Raw genomic sequence first — 17,160 nt, forward strand, 5'->3', positions numbered from 1 at the left:
TCGACCCCTAGAGGCAAGGAAAGATGTTAGATTGCCTATATTATGTACTTTCTTGGTCATTTTCATGGTTGGACTCTTGAGGGAGAAAGCTTCTATTGTATTACTCATTGTATCTCTGCAATTTTGGCAAAGGAAGAAAGACCAGGGTTTTGCAGTCCTTTTTGGGATTCCTGTGGTTACATGTATTGATGGTGTGTTTCTCTTTGTACTTGTAAGTTTTTTATGTGAATCAAATTCTTACTTTTCCTTCTGCAAATTAGGCAAATGAAGTGTTAAAGTAGAATTCATGATTGCCATGCTCTGCTTTTAAGTTTGCTTAATATCAATGTTTTCATCTGTTTAAGGAGAACTCAAGGTGTTTACTTGCTCTCCTTAGCTCCTCACCAGTCATTCTTGCCCATATGACTCTTTCAAAGGCATCAATACAGTCTCCTACCTTGCCCCAAAGAACCCCCTGCAAAAACTGTGTCCAAGCCCCGCACCCAAAATTGCCTTTCCCCGATTTTCCACCAAAATCCCAAAAATCTCAAATCAAACCTTTTATCAGTTTACTAGCCTAAAATCAATGTTCTTTATTGGTTATCTCCACCCTTTGAAGATCTTTGCTGAGATATACCAGAGAGAGCCCTCTCCTGCCCCGTAGGGCTAGCTACGAGGCTAAGTGGTTTGATGTTGCCTTGGAGTTTGCCTTTCTCAGCCTGAGGTGAAATTTCAAGCGCTAACAGTAAATACTAACAATTGCCATTATTGCTTGATTAGTTCAAGCACACTTTTTATAGAAATTATGTTGCAATTGGAGATAGATCAGTTTTTCAAAACTAATTCGCTATTATTTGAATTATTTGTGTAATCAATGTAATGTCTAAGTACTACAGTCCATCCCCTTTCTTCATAACCTTAATACATTTAGAGTTTTCGGTAGGGTTTTGTTTATCAATTTTTTATGGTTCTTGTTTATATATAATTATGTTTATGAAAACATTAATATATAAGCATTATATATATTAATATGAACCGTTTCTCTGTGGAATTAATATGAACAATTTCTGCTGCATTAATATGAACTTAATGAACAACTTTTAACAGTTCAGAGTTTTCATAAACATAAGGTTATATATATGTATATTCATGAAAATATTGATATATAAACATTATATATATATTAATATGCACAGTTTCTGTTGCATTAATATGAACATTTTTTAATAGAAGATGACTATTTTTGATAGAGACTTATTTTGGCAATCATGACGGGTTGATTAGATGGGGAAAGAAGTCAAAATTCCTACATCCAGTTAACATCGAACTCCTTGACGTCGAAATCCTCCAGCGTTGAGCTTCTCTAGCATCGAGCAGACTTGCAAAAACAAAAAAAATTAAACAAGTTGCAAAGAAAACTATACATCAATGTGACTTGCTAAACATCAACGTAACTTGCAAAGCATCAACCTAGTAAACATCAACCTAACCTGAGTCATTCACAGTGCGTCGAACTCCTCTAGCGTCGTGCAGGCCTCCAAAACCGAAAAAAAAAATTAAATAAGTTGCAGTGAAAACCATACATCAACGTGACCTGCTAGATATTAACATAACATGAAAAACATCAAGGTTGAGCTATTCACATTGCGTCGAACTCCTCTAGTGTTGAGCACATACAATGGTCAACAATGCACATATAACGTTCAACGGAGAAAAACAGAACACTACGTAGACAATGTTCAAGTGGATAAAAACACAGAAAAACTATGAAATGGGCTTATGACCCAAATATATATAAAGAATTTTTTCGGCGAACTAAATGTTCGACCGAACAACTTTTTCAACCAAAAAAATACAATTGGCTGAAAAAATATTTCGGCCAAAAAACAAACTTACTGGATTTCCCCCCAACCATCCAACAATTTTTTGCAGGCGTTCGTTAACTTTAATGTTCAAATTTTCGGTCCAACATTAGCTTTTAATTATTTGGTTGAAAAAAATATATTTCAACTGAAGAAAAAATAATAATAATAATAATAATAATAAATAAATAAAAATAAAGTGTAATGAGATGGGTCCTACCGAAGCTTACAAAAAAAATAATAATAATAAATAAATCAATCAATAAAAATAAATAAATAAATAAAAATTAAAAATAAAATTAAAAATAAAAAATAAATAAATAAATAAATAATAATAATAAAAAATAAATAAATAAATAAATAAAAATTTAAAATTTAAAAAATAAATAAAAAAATAAAATAAAATAAAAATATAAAAAAATAAAATTAAAAATTAAAAATTAAAAAAATAAAAAAGATAAAAATAAAAAAATAAAAATAAAATTTGACTAATTCGGCCAAAAAAGTGCAATGATGAATTTTCCGCAGTAAATTCTTACAAAAGTGTAACCCAACTTCACATTTCCACCAAATAGGATCTGAGGTCTTCTGAGCCTACTAAAATGGATTGAGGCTTTTCAACCTATAAATTAAGGGCTTCGTCCCTCTATACAAATGCAAGCATGCTTTGACCTTCATGAGGTCATTCGATCCATCTAAGATTAAACTAGGCCTTCAATGCTTTTCTTCTTTATCTTAGATAAAAAACAAATGGATCACAAGTCACATAGGTAGGGCATGGTCAATAGGGAAGATCTAGGTTTCTTTTGGAACATTTTTCATCCCTTTTTCAACCAAAATAGTATTAGGGTTTCTAGGGCTAGTGAAAAAACAAGACTTATAGGATAATTTGAAATAGTCCGACTTCTTTTAAGGCTGCTGTTTCACCCAAGCTCTTATACCATGTTGATTTTTCAAGGTCTTGTAATTTGATAATTATTTCTTATGATTTCTTATATTAATTGTTCTTGCATTCACATTCATCATAAAAAAGTTACATAGAAGATCCCAACAATAGAAACAAAATGCTAATAGGATCATAAAGATATATCCAAACAACAAACATAAGAATTTTACCCACTTGGGGGGAAAACCCAACAACCTTTTTCTTATAGAAAGTATTCATCTCATTAAGAAATACATATAATCCTTCTAGTCAAAACAATGTCAAACTAGCCACCAATATTCCCAAGTCAAACTTGGCCAATCCATCTGCAACATGATATAATATGCTTCCTGAAGATTCAGTCAAGGACAGTTAGAAATGCTAAAATTCAAACCTGCTCCTTCCATAGAAAAACACTGATTTTTCCTAATGGTTATGCCTATAAAATATCGACCTGTTTCGTCACAAGTGTGACCATTTGTAACAACCCTCCTCCCATATCTACCAAAGTAACTAACCAATTGGGGTAAACATGTGACGAGAGGCTACTATGATACGATTGAACCTCCTTGGTGACCTTAAGGAAATGGAATCGACAAAAACACATCAACCATACCTTCCACATCAACAACAACACTCCTAAGAGGTAACCCAGACACTCAGGCATCCTGCCCTTGGGTCCCACTAAGTTCTTAAACCTCTTGACCTCTCGAAGCTCTCATGTTATGGGCATGCCAATGTCTAGGGACCTCTGGACACTCCCACAAGCCTGCATACGTGCATCCAGGGACTTTTCCCAGCAGGCCTGTGCCTGTGTTCGTGGAAATTAAGGCAGTTTTTTAGCCCAAGATTTTGGCCAAAGGTTAGAAATCATTGTAACTTTTAGAATCCATTAAAAACATGATGAAAACACTCATAAACCAAAAATCTACTTTAGGACTAGGCCTGACCATCCCCAACTGGGACTGACATTATGTCGAACACTTGACATCAAGGCAATCTACAAGTCTAGGATACAAGATAGAACATGAATGACTAAAAACTCTTATGAGACATGACAAGAAGGATCACCACCTTCTCCCTTGAACTGTTATGACATCAGTTAGGTCTTACATCCATCATTTAACCATTATAAGTAAATAAATGAAGTAACTATGACATGAACCAGTCAATTAACTATGCTTATAACCAACATAAAATCATGGAAATAATAGTGAGATAACAACCATTAAATACACATATAAACAAGTACAAAAGAAACATAACTTTGATTTTATTAACCATAGGAAAATCTTACTAGGTTCGGGACTTCCACTTATCACCTGACTGTAGACATGGCTGAACCAAATCTTTCTTTCAGATAGTCACTCTCGTGTCATATTCCAAGCATGAATGTGGGATCTCATGGATAAACCAAGCCAAAAAACAACCAAGGGAATCTAGAGGTTAAACCACCTCCACCCTCACCCAAATTGATCACACTAAAATCAATGCTTCGATCACAAAACTGAACCGAACTTGGAATGCCATCCAGAATCCATCACTATCCTTGAGGAATTTTTCGTCTCCTTGTCTCTCAGGCTTTACCCCAATCCAATCCCGGATCACTAGGTCCTAAACCGAGATACCAACCTCTTAGGCTTTACTGCAATCCACATCAGATCATTAGGCCCTAAACTGAGACTTCTCCCTCGAGCTTTACCGTGTATCCCGCCAAAACTGGTCAAGGGATTCCTAGGCCTTTGGGAATGAACCTTGAGACCACCTCCACCCCGGATTTAAAAATCCATCCAGAAATTCCAAAGTTCAAAACTAAGATAAACATCCCAACACACTATGACATCCAAAAAAGGCAAGGCTAGCATGAAAACCATGCCACCGACAGCAAGAGAACCATACACCAACATGAAAAGCCATGCATGTCAAAACCAACTAGGAAATCACACATGCAATATGTTACCTACAAGTATTCCTGTTGAAGTTGCTTGATCCTACTCTTCCTTACTTCCCCTTTGCTTTCTTTTCCTTCCTTTCTCCAAAGCTAGAGTGCTCCAAGAAAAATCTAAGTGTCCAAGAGTGAGCGAGAGAGAGAAAATAATGAGAGAGCTCCAAAACTGAACTGACAAAAAGTTACCAACTAATCCTCATAAGCCTTTTTATTAATGAGGCCTCTATTTTCTTCACTTTCCATTATTTTCCTTCATTTTCCTCCTCACACGCACCCTATGACCTTTCACCTTCCTTTTCTCCTAATTTCCTTTATTTTCATAAATAAATGTGGCAAAACCTTTGCCTTTGCTAATTTCCTTTAGCCATAAACACATCCAGTGATGCCCATTAGGATATCTTTGCCCAAAATTCAGCTTGGAATATGTGTCCCTTACCTATGGTCTTATTTTTTTCTTTATTAACTTTATTACATGGAATTTTCACGAGAGTTGTTACATTTAAAGGCAAAAACTCAGTATTTGAAAATTCAAAATTCCCTCTTTTTGAAGCCGACATGAAGAACATGTATTAGATATATTTGGAGGGGCTAAAATATCAATTATGAGGACCGAGCATAGCTACAAAAACTCAACAAGTTGCAATGGTACTAGTTGTTAAGGATACGATTTCAAATGAGCTATAATTTTAACCTTAAAAAAAATCTATTGCTCTTTGTTGAACCATTTTTTATTTAGATGCTGATTTTTAAGGTTTTCCTTAATAATAATATTGATTTTGAATGCCTTGATTGAAAAATGTTGTAATTTTAATTGTAACAAAGGGTGTTATTGGTGGTACCACTTTTTGATTTAGGGGTTTATTTCATTTTTTTGATGAAAAAACATAGCTTTTGAGGGCTAACGTCCTAGTTTGAAGTCATAGTTCGAGTTAAGTTGGTGACATAGTGAGGGGATGTAATATCCAAGTTTTAATTCCCATAAATCACACTGTAATTATGACAATATGATTTAGGGTAGTGAGCCGATATGACTTCAACCAAAAAGAATATACTAAATAAAGGCTATAGAGCCTAGAATTTGTAATTTATACACACATTGATTTAATAAAAATATATTGATGGTTATAATATAAGAGGGAGAATAATGTCTTAGGGATATGATCCCATAAGAGAGGAGGTCAAGCAATGACTAAGGGAAAATTTCCACATGCCTAGGTCATTTTTCTATTACACATGCAATCCTTTCTTTTTTTTTAACTGAAACGGTTATAAATTTTATTTATGTGGAGAAAATAAGAGGGGACTTTGCCATGGCAGCCCCGATTACAAAGTGAGCAGCCTTCTGCTTCAGATTTTGGAATACATCGATTTTATGGTGTCTGGAGGAAGATGTTACCATTTACTATCAGCTGTCCTTTCGGTAGAGAGCATCCTTTATTCGCCATTTGGTCAGCTTCCCCATTCAAGTTTCTGAGGATGTGGTAGAACTTATAGTTGCTGAAATCTTGCAGCACTCTTTTTAATCTGCCCAGGATTTTGTTTAAAGCGGCATTACTAAAAGGCTCTTCCGTATTCAATTTCTTAATTAGTATCTCTGAATCTCCAAAAACTTGCAGCTCTTTAATACCCTGTTCTCTCACTATTTGGCAGGCTTTGAGGAGTCCATAAATCTCAGCTTGGTTATTGGATTTCTGTCCCAAACTCCAGCTAAAACAATCTTTTAGTATCCCATCTGTGGAATAAATGATACCTCCTGCACCAGCAGTTCCGGGGTTTCCTTTGGAGGCCCCGTCGAAGAAGATAGTGGTTAACTTTTTGGATCTCCACCAGGTTGAGAAGACATCCTCTTGGTCTCTTCTGCGCCATTCCGGATTTGCTGATTGGGGTGTGGGAGGAGATTTTCGAAGAGCAGGCTCCAGGGAGCATAGCCAACTCCTTTCTTCAGATAGTAAAAGCGGATCCTCTTTATGAAACTTCTGTTGTGCTGCTTCCAAAAGGAAGGCTTTGGCTTTAGCTGCAACCTGGAAAGGGGAGAGTTGATGCCCATTGAAAATCTGATCGTTGCGGGCTAACCAAATCTGCCAGCAAACAAATTTTGGTATGGCTGTCCAAACTTTGTTCCAGAAGGATTTTATGGGAATTCTTTGCGGATATTGATTATTCCATTCAGCAAAAAAGTCATCAACAGAACGCTGGGGAAATGACGGAATCTGTAATCCCTGTAAGATGAGGCTCCACGTTTCCTTAGCAAAATGGCATTCCAGAAATAAATGTTGGGCTGTTTCTTTGTTGTTTCTACATAGCGCACACCTGTGAGGCCCAACTATGTTCCTCTTCTCCAAATTGTCCCCTGTTAAGATTTTGTTGTGCATCAATGTCCAAAAGAAAAAATTAACTTTTGGGAGGGCGAGACTGTCCCAAACTCGCTTCCAGAAGGCTGGATTATGTTTGTTATTCCTTGAATCCTGAAGGGCCTTGTATCCGGCTGCTGTGGTGTATACGCCTACCTGTCCCCATGCCCAACGATCTTTTATGTGTCGATTCTCTGGCTTCGACTCTTCCAGAAGCTCAATCAGATGGTTTCTCTGTGCGGATAGCCAGCCAGGTGCGTCGTGGAGGTTCCACCCGGCCCACTCTCCTCGGTGGTCCCAAACTGAGATATCGCACAGCCTATTAATGCCAGCGTCAATCATCCATACTCTGATATCTTTTATTTCATCACTCTGTTCCAGTGGATCGCCTCCCATAATCCGATCCTTCCATAGATTAGTTCTCTTGCCATTACCTGGTATTTTGTAGAGCGATTTTTTGAAAAAGGAGCTGCTTTTGCAACAGAGAGCCCAAACATGCGTACTGTTGACAGGAGGCTCGGATTGTAGGTTGCTGAGTGACGAGTTCTGGGCGTATTTAGACAACAGGATGTCGTTGGTCGGATGCTTGGGATCGTTAACCAGTTTCCATAAGAGTTTGCCTCCGAGCGCAAGGTTAACTAGAGATGGGTCACGGATCTGAAGGCCTCCTTCTGTTATTGGCCTTTTAATCAAATCCCAATTGACTAGGTGCATCTTCCTTTCGTTTCCTTTCCCACCTTGCCACAAGAAGTCTCTTAAGAGCTTGGAGATCTGCTCCATGACATTTCTGGGGGCTAGTAAGAATGCTCCCTGATAGACTGGCAACGCTGATAATAGAGCTTTTATTAAAATGACTTTGCCTCCTTTAGATAGCCAAAAGCCGCCCCATGATGCTATTTTTGATTTTATTTTGCAAATAATGTCTGTCCAGAGTGACCTTCTGTTCGGACCATTTGTGATCGGTAGCCCTAGATATTTGAATCGATCCCATTGGGTGTGGCCTCTGAACCCCAAGGCATTTGTAATTCCAGTTAGCTCTTGATTATCTATATTCCAGGTGTAAATTTCACTCTTGTTTTTGTTGACCAGCGCTCCTGAGACCCTGCAATAACTCTTGAGAACTGTATCAAAACCTTTGGCGATTATGGAAGATGCACCTCCAATTAGAAGAGAATCATCTGCGAAAAGAGCATGGTTCAAGGGAACTACGCCAGGGGAGGGTTTGAGACCAGGGAGAGTGCCAGCAGCTCTTTCAGAAGAAAGTTTCCTACTAAAAGAATCAGCCATTAAAATGTACAGGAAGGGGGAGAGAGGGCAGCCCTGCCTGATGCCTCTCTGTGCTTGAAAGAAATTGGAAGGGCGTCCATTGACTAGAGGGGCAATCCAGGGATTTTCAATACAGGCTTGTATAAGCTGGACAAACTGAGGAGAGAAGCCAAAGGCACTGAGAACTTTAAGGAGGAAGGGGCGATTTACTCTGTCAAACGCATTTGCCATATCTAACTTTATCACCATACCTTTCTCATTTCTCTGTTTGCTGGAGTGGATTGTCTCCTGTACCTGAATGACATTATCAAGAATGTGCCTACCTTCCTGTTGATGCCCCGAAAATCGTTGCAACAACATCGGGGAAACCACCCGGTCCGGACCTTAGTGCAGCTCCTTTTCCGTTTGGGATAGTGGCTCCGACTGGGGATAATGGGACCAGTTTCCCAAGAATTATAAGTAAACGGGATGGATGAATGACTTACGATATAGGGTGGTAATAAGTGAACAACTAAACTATAAGAGAAATATAATAACTATAATCTAATCCCGGGACTTATCAATTTGTAGAGTGCAGCGTTTGATAATCTGTGCTTTATGGCAGGCATATAGATGACTCTAACACTAAAGCATAGATGTTTAAACCATTTAAGATTGCTCTGCATAATTAGTTATGCAGAGCGATGATAGCGAATTACTACACTTAGTCATTTATATCATTGCTACACGCATGAGTAAAAGAGATAACAAATCACAAAACATTCAATAGTGATATGAAATGAAGATTTGCTGTTATATTGCATACATGTATTCAACAATAGCAAAGATAATAACACAGCAATTCATATAATAGAAAAAAACACAGATACAGATAATAGTACCATGTAAGCTGTTTGATCAATCCAGTATATTAATCACTATGTCGCGGTCCTTCCTTCAAACCAGAAAGCATTCCAAACAAGAGACAGTAGTGCACAATTGCATAAAACAACCTTCTAATCAAAATTAAGAACCATCGGTCGAGTTTCACAAAAGAATATAGACTGAAGCACAATAGTGCAAACTTCAGCCTTTAAGTCTTTTACAAAATTTTACGACCCTTTCCAAAACAATGAAAGGGTCTATAAATACTATGCTAATCTAAATATCTAAATATCTAAAAAACTGAAAAGCTACTAAATTGGCATTAGCAAATATCATCTTCTTTTCTGGCGATCTGGCAGTCGGCGGCGATGCTTCATTCAATGGTCTCTTTGCCTTTACTCCTTCGCTGACATATCGCCAACATTGGCTCTACTTCTGGTGGAGTGTTGAGACGCGAAGTTAGCTGGGCATCATATGTGGCATCCTGAATGTCGGAAATCAGGTATCGGAGGGCATCTGTTAAACAATTAAGAGCCGACCTTTGAGAGTGTGGTTTAATCAGAAAGAGCCAGTATGCGTCGGAGGTTAAAGTATTTACTCCAGCGATTAACCGTCCTTGTTTCTCCAGATCAGGATAATTTCTCTGCTCCAGCATGTTTGCTGTTGTTATGCTTCCAGGTGTGCACTGGGAGATCATGTTTGCCAGATAGAGTGTGTCGTTGACTAGATTGATCATGTTGCTGGCAATCATTTTACATCTTGAGGCCGCCCTTTCCGCTTTCATTACCTGGGTGTTCCATTCCATGAAGAGTATGTCCTTGTACGTTACATGGATTCGGGACAAATTTGCCGCTTTCCCTTCTGGAGTGTCTTGCCACTCAATATATTCAGATATGTCATCTTCGGCCTGATCTAGCTCGTTTCTGGCCTTCTCTATTCGCTCACACACTGTTGCGGATGTTTCACATAATGACTCAGCGTCAATAAGTTGTCGGCACAAGAGTCTGATCTGAGATATTAATGCGCCATTTATTCGAGTTGCCTCTGCTCTGAAATCGTTAACACTCTGGGCGTCCTTGATACCTTCGAGCTGTGCCGATAGCTGAGCTATTTGCTCATCTTTAGATTTCATCATTAGCTCATTTGACGTTTTCAACTGTGACAATGCCTCCGCTAATTCTTTTGCCTTCTGAACCTCACTTTGGTCTATCCTCTGTTTTTCAATTTGCAGCTGCTGGGTTAACAAATTGTTTTCTTGCTGTTGAGCCAGCAACTGCTCTTCTACCTGTGCTGCCTTGTTTTTCGCCTCAATTACTTCTGCCTGCAATGCATATATTTCATGATCTTTAGTCTTCAACAGAAGACTTACCTCTGATGCTTTGTCAATAGTTGCTGCCGAATAAGCTCCCGCAAATTGCGACAACTTAGTTAGATCATCGGAGGGGTCCAATTCCCCCTTCCAGACCACATTGCCCGTGACTGTTTGCTCAGGAGAAATAGAAGGTTGATCAAGCCTTCGTCTTTTCCTAGAGCGCCTAACAACGGCTCTATGCTTTGCGCTGTAGAAAATATCTAGGGGAGGAATTTCTTCCACCTGAAGATCAATTTGATCGGACGGGTCTTGAGTGATTACCTCGACATCCTGTGAAATGGGTGGGCCGCTGGTTCCTTCTAGAACCTGAGAAGAAGTAGTATCGGGAGCATTGCTTGTTTTAGAGGTGTCTGAGTCTTTGGAGGCTTCCTTACCACTGATAATGGAATCGAATTGGTTCCATTCTTTAATCAATTCAGGATCGGTGGAGGTTTGCTCATGTTGCTCTGTGTGGGCTTTGCTCCGTTCTTTTTCTTGTTCTGCCCTCTGCTGTTCTTCAAGTGCCTTCTGCTGCTGTTCCTCCTGTGCTTTCCGCTATTGTTCTTCCAATTCCCTTTTCTTCCTATCTTCCAGTTCTTTCTTTGCTTTCTCTTCTTCTTCCTTCTTCCTCTGTTCCTCTATCTCTTTCTGCTTTCTTTGCTCTTGATCCTTTTGTGCCTTTTGCTGCCTTTCTATCTGCTCCTTTTTATGCCTCTCTGCCTGCAGCTTGTTTTGCCTTTCCTCCTGTTGTTTATCATGCTCTTTAATTGTAACAGGAGGTGGATGTATCTGCTGCTGACCAGGCTCGCTTGAGGAAGATGCTGGGGTTGTGGATAATAAATCTAGAGGCAGAGTTTGCAACCTCTGCTTTCTAAGTTTATTAAACTCAGTTAACTCCACATCTTCGTATCTCATTGCAGCAAGCTGTTTGGTTTGGCTTATTGAATCGGCACCTGCGAACAAGTCATCAAACTCATCCTCTTGATGGACAATCTTTGACAGTTTGGCCTGTTCCAGGGCAATGAAAGCAGTCTTGTTCGGATCATAGAGTCTGTTTGGGATAGTGGCCAGGGATATCATTTGGAGTTTTGTTGCTTCTTTTTCTGCATGTTTGTAATTTTGCAGCGTATAAACTCCAATTCTTAAAGGAAAAGAGGGCCAGCCTCTCTTCTTCTCATCTTTGAGAGTTTGTGTGACACTCTCGGACATAATCTGGTAGCAGATTTCCCGGGCTAACAATTTGTCTGGGATGTATAAAGGGAGAACGTGCGGCCTAGCTTTGCTTCCAAAAACTCTAATATAGGTGAAATGCTCTTCCCCGAACCAATGCGCTACGGCTGGTAAGTCAAAAGAAGCTTCATAGGAAATTCTTGGGATGGGTCTGTCGAAAATAGAACAGTGAATGGGCACCATGAAACCATTGCAAATTTGATACAAATGGTCCTTGTAAGAGGGCTTCCACAATTTCCGATGGTACAAATGAATGGGTGTTGGATCATGGGTGGTCCATCTCCAACCGAGGACAGGAAACTCAGAATTAAAACACAGGGTATCCATAATGTAAGCAGAGTAATAAAATGGTGGGATTTTCCTTTCGGTGACCCTGGTTTTGGCTCTAAATTCACGAACAGCTGTGACCAACTTATCAGACAGAATAATGGCCCAATCCATAATTGTACTATTGACAGCCGCTTCCATTAGGGGAACCATGTCAATATGGATATTAGCGGAGTCATGTAATCCCCACAATCTACACATCATAATCCCAGCATAGCAATAGGGAGAAGCCAAAGAAGCATTGGAGTACTTACCCGAACTTTCATGCTTGTGTTTGGCTGGGTTCTGCCTCCAATCTCGGAGGGGTTCGGATGGTGATTCATTCTCGTTCGCGAACTTCTCCACGAAGGCTCTGTTATAGACTAGCTCCGGTTCAGGCAAATGATACATTCGCCTCAGGTCATCAGGCTTGAACGACCCGAAAATCCTTCCATCCCTTGTATGAAAAGTTCTATCAGTGAGGGTAATTTCCTCAATTGCCCAGCGTACCACATCAGTGTAAGGTAGGACCTGCTCTCTGGCTGCTATTCTGTGCAAAAAGGAGTCGGCCAAGTCTTTGAGAGTTGCCTCGGACTTCCTTTGTTCATCCACACTAGCCTCAGTCACTGTCTTTGTCGGTTGCTCGGCTTCTAACAGATTATATGTACCCTGCCATGTAGTGCTAGGAAGACCAGTGCATGTAGTATCTGAGATTAGGCCTTTCTTCGAAACTATAGCAGCTTGACCTGCGACAGGTGTTACAGTAGAACCCGCAGCCTTCTTGAATTTCTTCCCCATCATGTTCAGGCTTCTCTCGACAGCTGAATTCTACACAAATGCAAGAGAAATCGTAACAAGGAAATAACAACGACAATCCATAATGGGAAAGATATATTACTTGAAGCGTGGCAAGATTAATTCTAAAAGTGGCTGCGGATCTAATGATTTGAGAAGGCACCGCAGATGCAATGATGGTGATTTTACGGCCTGCAGCTCCATAAATGACCATTACATCGTTATTAAACTGAATGACCCCTTAAAGCGTGCAACAGATATTTTAAAGGTCTAATCGTAAGTGTTCGTTAAATCGAAGGGGCAAAGTTTTAAATACGCATGCATTACCTTATCCCTGCATTTAACGGCATTTTGAAATCTGTGCTTTTGTCAACCGGATTTAAATATAACTTTAAAGCTTGAAGCAATCACCTTTTAGGAACTCTGGTCATCGTTAAGCGTCATCGCATCGCATCGGGGGTGTGAGTGATACTATCGTTTGGGAGAGGTCTTGGCGAATGCCGATTGCGACATCGCATCGGATTAGCGCGTGAACACATTCCTAGATGTATATCAAATGATTTGCCGACTTTCGATTGCGATATCACATCGCATCGGGGAAAAGATCTGAGCGTCTTATGAAAGTGTATGGGATTCCGCCGACTACCGATAGCGATATCGCATCGGGTCGGGGCTTATAACTTAAAGTGTTTTTCCACAAGAGGCAGCGCCGATAGCCGATCGCCGATATCACGTCGCATCGGGGTGTAAGATATGTGCTCTTTTTGTGTGTGCATTGAATACCGCCGATCGCCGATAGCGATATCGCATCGGCAAGGACCAAGGTGACATGCGATCTTGCGATTGCTTTTTCGCACTTAACCAAAAATTGCTTGATATTTATTCAAAAAGGCTTTCATTCACAAATTCATTTGATTATCATACCTTTTTCGAACAAATTCATTAATGCCAATTAAATTTTAAAAGGGACCCATTTCATATGTTAATTGTTTGTGATTAAAAATGTTATGAAATGGGGGGTTGTTGTAGGGCACAACACTTCCACAAATCCTCCCTGGGGGCTGGAGATCAATCTTTTTAATAGGGGCTTGATCCTATTTGCAAGAAGTTTAGCCAAGATCTTATATGATGCATTGCATAACGATATAGGCCTGAATCTTGTAAAAGATTCTGGATTAGATTCTTTGGGTATTAAGGCTAAATAAGTGGAGTTGGTGCTTCCTCCAATCTTTGCTTTTCTCATGAAGCCTTTAATCATTTTTAGGAGATCAGTTTTGATGATGTTCCAACATACTTTATAGAAGTGTATAGTAAAGCCGTCTGGGCCAGGGGCTTTATCAGGTTCCATGGTCCAGATGACTTTGATTATTTCTTCCTCAGTGAAGTCACTGATGAGAACGTCGTTATCTTCAGGATTGATCAGTTGGGGAATATTATGTAGGAAACCTGTAATTTCCTCCTCGCAGTCCTGTGGTTCCTCACTATATAATTTCCTGAAATGGCTGTCTGCAACATCTTTAACTTGGTTGAATCCCTGTCTGACTTCGCCTTCTGCTGTTTTTATTTCTGAGATATGATTCCTGGACAGTCGTGCTCTATACTGTCTGTGGAAGTAGGAGGTGTTCCGATCCCCTGCTTTTAGCCACAGACTTCTGGATTTGATTCTCCAGTATTCTTCTTCTTTTCTTAAGGCTTGAAAGGTAGAGCATTGAGCCTTTGTTTCTTGCTCCAGCAGCTCTGTTGTAATCTCTTTGCGTTCCATGTTATCTTGCAGGTTCTCCAACGTGTGGACTGCCTCCTTTCTTGTATTGGTTGGGTTGTGGACTGGTTTCCTTATCCAGTCCTTCAACGCATACTTTGTAGCCTTGAGCTTTTGCTCCCAAACAAAGCTTGAGGATCCAGAAATAGGTTTGGCCCACGCTTCTTTCACAATGTCTATGAAACCTTCTCTCTCAATCCATAGAGGATTAAATCGAAAAGGGAGGGGCCCCAGATTTTCTTCATCTTCTAGGAGGAGTTGAATCGGTTTGTGATCTGAGGAGAGCTTGGGCAAGATTTTGGTTTTTATTATCCTTTTGTTCAACATAATCGAACTTTGAACCAAGAATCGATCCAATCGGGCAGCTATATGATCTGGCCCAGATCTGTTGTTGGACCAAGTATATAGGCCTCGCACTGGGGCAAAATCAAGTAAGTCCCATTGCTGTGTGAGCTCTTCGACGAAAGCCAGCATTGGATCTCTGTTGTTTGATCCTCCCCTTTTCTCCTTTGTTTTCAGAACGATATTGAGATCGCCTGCTATGATAATGTTATCTGGATTATGCTGTTCAAGATAAGCTGAAAGGGATTTCCAGCAATCTCGTTTTTCAGAATATGTAACAGGAACATATAGATTAAACAAAGAGATGGTCAACTTACTTGTACAGTGTAACAGCTCCGTAAAGATCCAGTGCTGGGTTTCATGGGACTTTTTTAGCTGAAATAGGTCTTCGGTCCAGAGAGTTGCCAGCCCTCCAGAGGATCCCCTTGAACTAACTGCTTTGCCTGCTCTTTTCTTCCATTTTGTTTTGCTGATATCTAGAAGAGCGCCCCCTTCTATCTTCGTCTCTTGGAGCATGAGGATATCTGTAGGCTCTATTTTCAGGAGGTCCATGACTGCTTCGGCTTTGGATGCGTTCCCCAGCCCTCTGCAATTCCAAGAGACGAGTTTCATCATTTACTTAAGGAAAGGGGTGTGGCCTCCCTTGGAAGGCCTTGGTCTAATGTTTCTTCCCATGGTCATTTCTATGGTGGCCTGGCTTCCTTGGACTTTGAGTCGCTCGGCCTCCTCTTCCCTTAGCTCTTTGCGAGATTTCCTTCCTGCTTTTTTAGTAGGTCGCTCAAAGGTTTCGTCTTCTGAAGAACCTGAGCTTTCTTCTAGTTTTTTCCTTGTTACATCAGCATATGAGGGGCTGGAGGGGCTTTGTTGCGCAGTCTCAACCTGTGGGATTTCCTCCCCCTCTTTGATGGGGGATCGATCTGCTACATGCTCTGGATTTTCCTGAGTCGAGGTAGATGGGTTAGCCTGAGTATTTTCTACTCCTTTCTGAGTTGCTTCCTTATCTTGGTTAGGCTTGGAACCGCTTGGAGCTTCTGGCAAGCTGCCTTTACCATTTCCTTTTTTTGCCGAGCGGTTTTTTGAACTACAGTCCACTGGTCCTCACTTGTTTTTGCTGCCTGTTCCTCGATCTTTTTCTTGCAGTTCTTTGCAAAGTGCCCATGTTCATGACAATATCTGCACTTGAATGGAAGTTGTTCGTAATCCAGTTCCTGCACATGAGTCCACCCGGCCACCGAGAGCTTTATTGCTTCGGGCAAACCCTCCTCAAGGTCCACTTCTACGCAGATTCGGGCGCATGAGTACTGATCTTTCCTTACTGCTTGATCTATATACTTTCCTAACGCATTGCCTATGATCTGCAGAGTTTTTTGGTTCCAGCAGTGTAAGGGCAGATGGGGAAGTCGCACCCATACTGGAACAGCTGATGGCACGTCCTGAGAGGGGTCGAAATCCGGAGACCATTTATTTAGATACAACCCCTGCTGTCCCATAAAATAAGGGCCATTTCTGAAGATTAGGCTTCTGTCATCCGAGCTCTCGAAGACGAACACATAGAATCCTTTGCCTACGGAATAACTTTTGACCCCTTCTTTGATCAAGGGAGCCCAATTTCTTTGGGTCCAGTTCTCCACTGTCTTGGGGGAAGGCCAGAGACCCGTGAACTGGCCTATCAACCCTTTCTCAGCTAGATTCAAGGCAGCTTTGCAAATTTCTTCTTCAGGTAGGGCAACCGTTGGGATGGAATCAAGCTTCTTGACAAATTTCTGCTGGCTAGCTGAGAGAGGGCGTTTCGAGCTAGCAGCTACCATGGCTTTGAACGCCGCGATCTCCGGAGGAAGGGAATTGGGGGGGGGGGGGGGGGGGGGGGGGGCAGAGCCCCCGCTGGGCTCCATGAAGGTCTCAGCAAGGGTATGCTGTGAGGTCAGCCGTAGGTCTGGCAGGCAGAAACTAAGGGAACCCGTCTCAGAACGCCAAGCGCGCAGGGGAGGGCCTGTGAGCCGAGACTGGCCGGCGGCCGCAACCAGCTGCAGGGGCAGCTAGGTCTCGGGAGCTAATTTTTTTTACAATTGTTAAAGTGCACTTCTGCTGCTAATTTTTCGAGTTGAAAGATACAAAAAAACTGCAATCCTTCTTTCACTAATGAAATGAATGCATGTAAGAAGTTGGTGGGAAAAGATATATA

The 17,160-nt window shown here is 40.7% G+C and overlaps 1 protein-coding gene across 1 annotated transcript; it reads right to left on the reverse strand.

The window, feature by feature from the left end:
- Positions 1-15,952: 15,952 nt before the first annotated feature.
- On the reverse strand, positions 15,953-16,786 carry LOC149200166 (uncharacterized). Its single transcript, XM_089400874.1, has one exon. The coding sequence runs from the start codon at positions 16,784-16,786 to the stop codon at positions 15,953-15,955; it is 834 nt and encodes a 277-aa protein (XP_089257000.1).
- Between the last annotated feature and the right edge of the window lie 374 nt (positions 16,787-17,160).

The sequence above is a fragment of the Pinus tabuliformis genome, chromosome 2_1 (genome assembly GCF_031772625.1).
Source record: "Pinus tabuliformis cultivar Carrire ecotype Pingquan chromosome 2_1, CPIR1, whole genome shotgun sequence".
NCBI lineage: Eukaryota > Viridiplantae > Streptophyta > Pinopsida > Pinales > Pinaceae > Pinus > Pinus tabuliformis.

Bases quoted from the DNA above. Each gene is read 5' to 3' on its own strand.
- LOC149200166 (XM_089400874.1), bottom strand. From the start codon at position 16,786: ATGGTAGCTGCTAGCTCGAAACGCCCTCTCTCAGCTAGCCAGCAGAAA.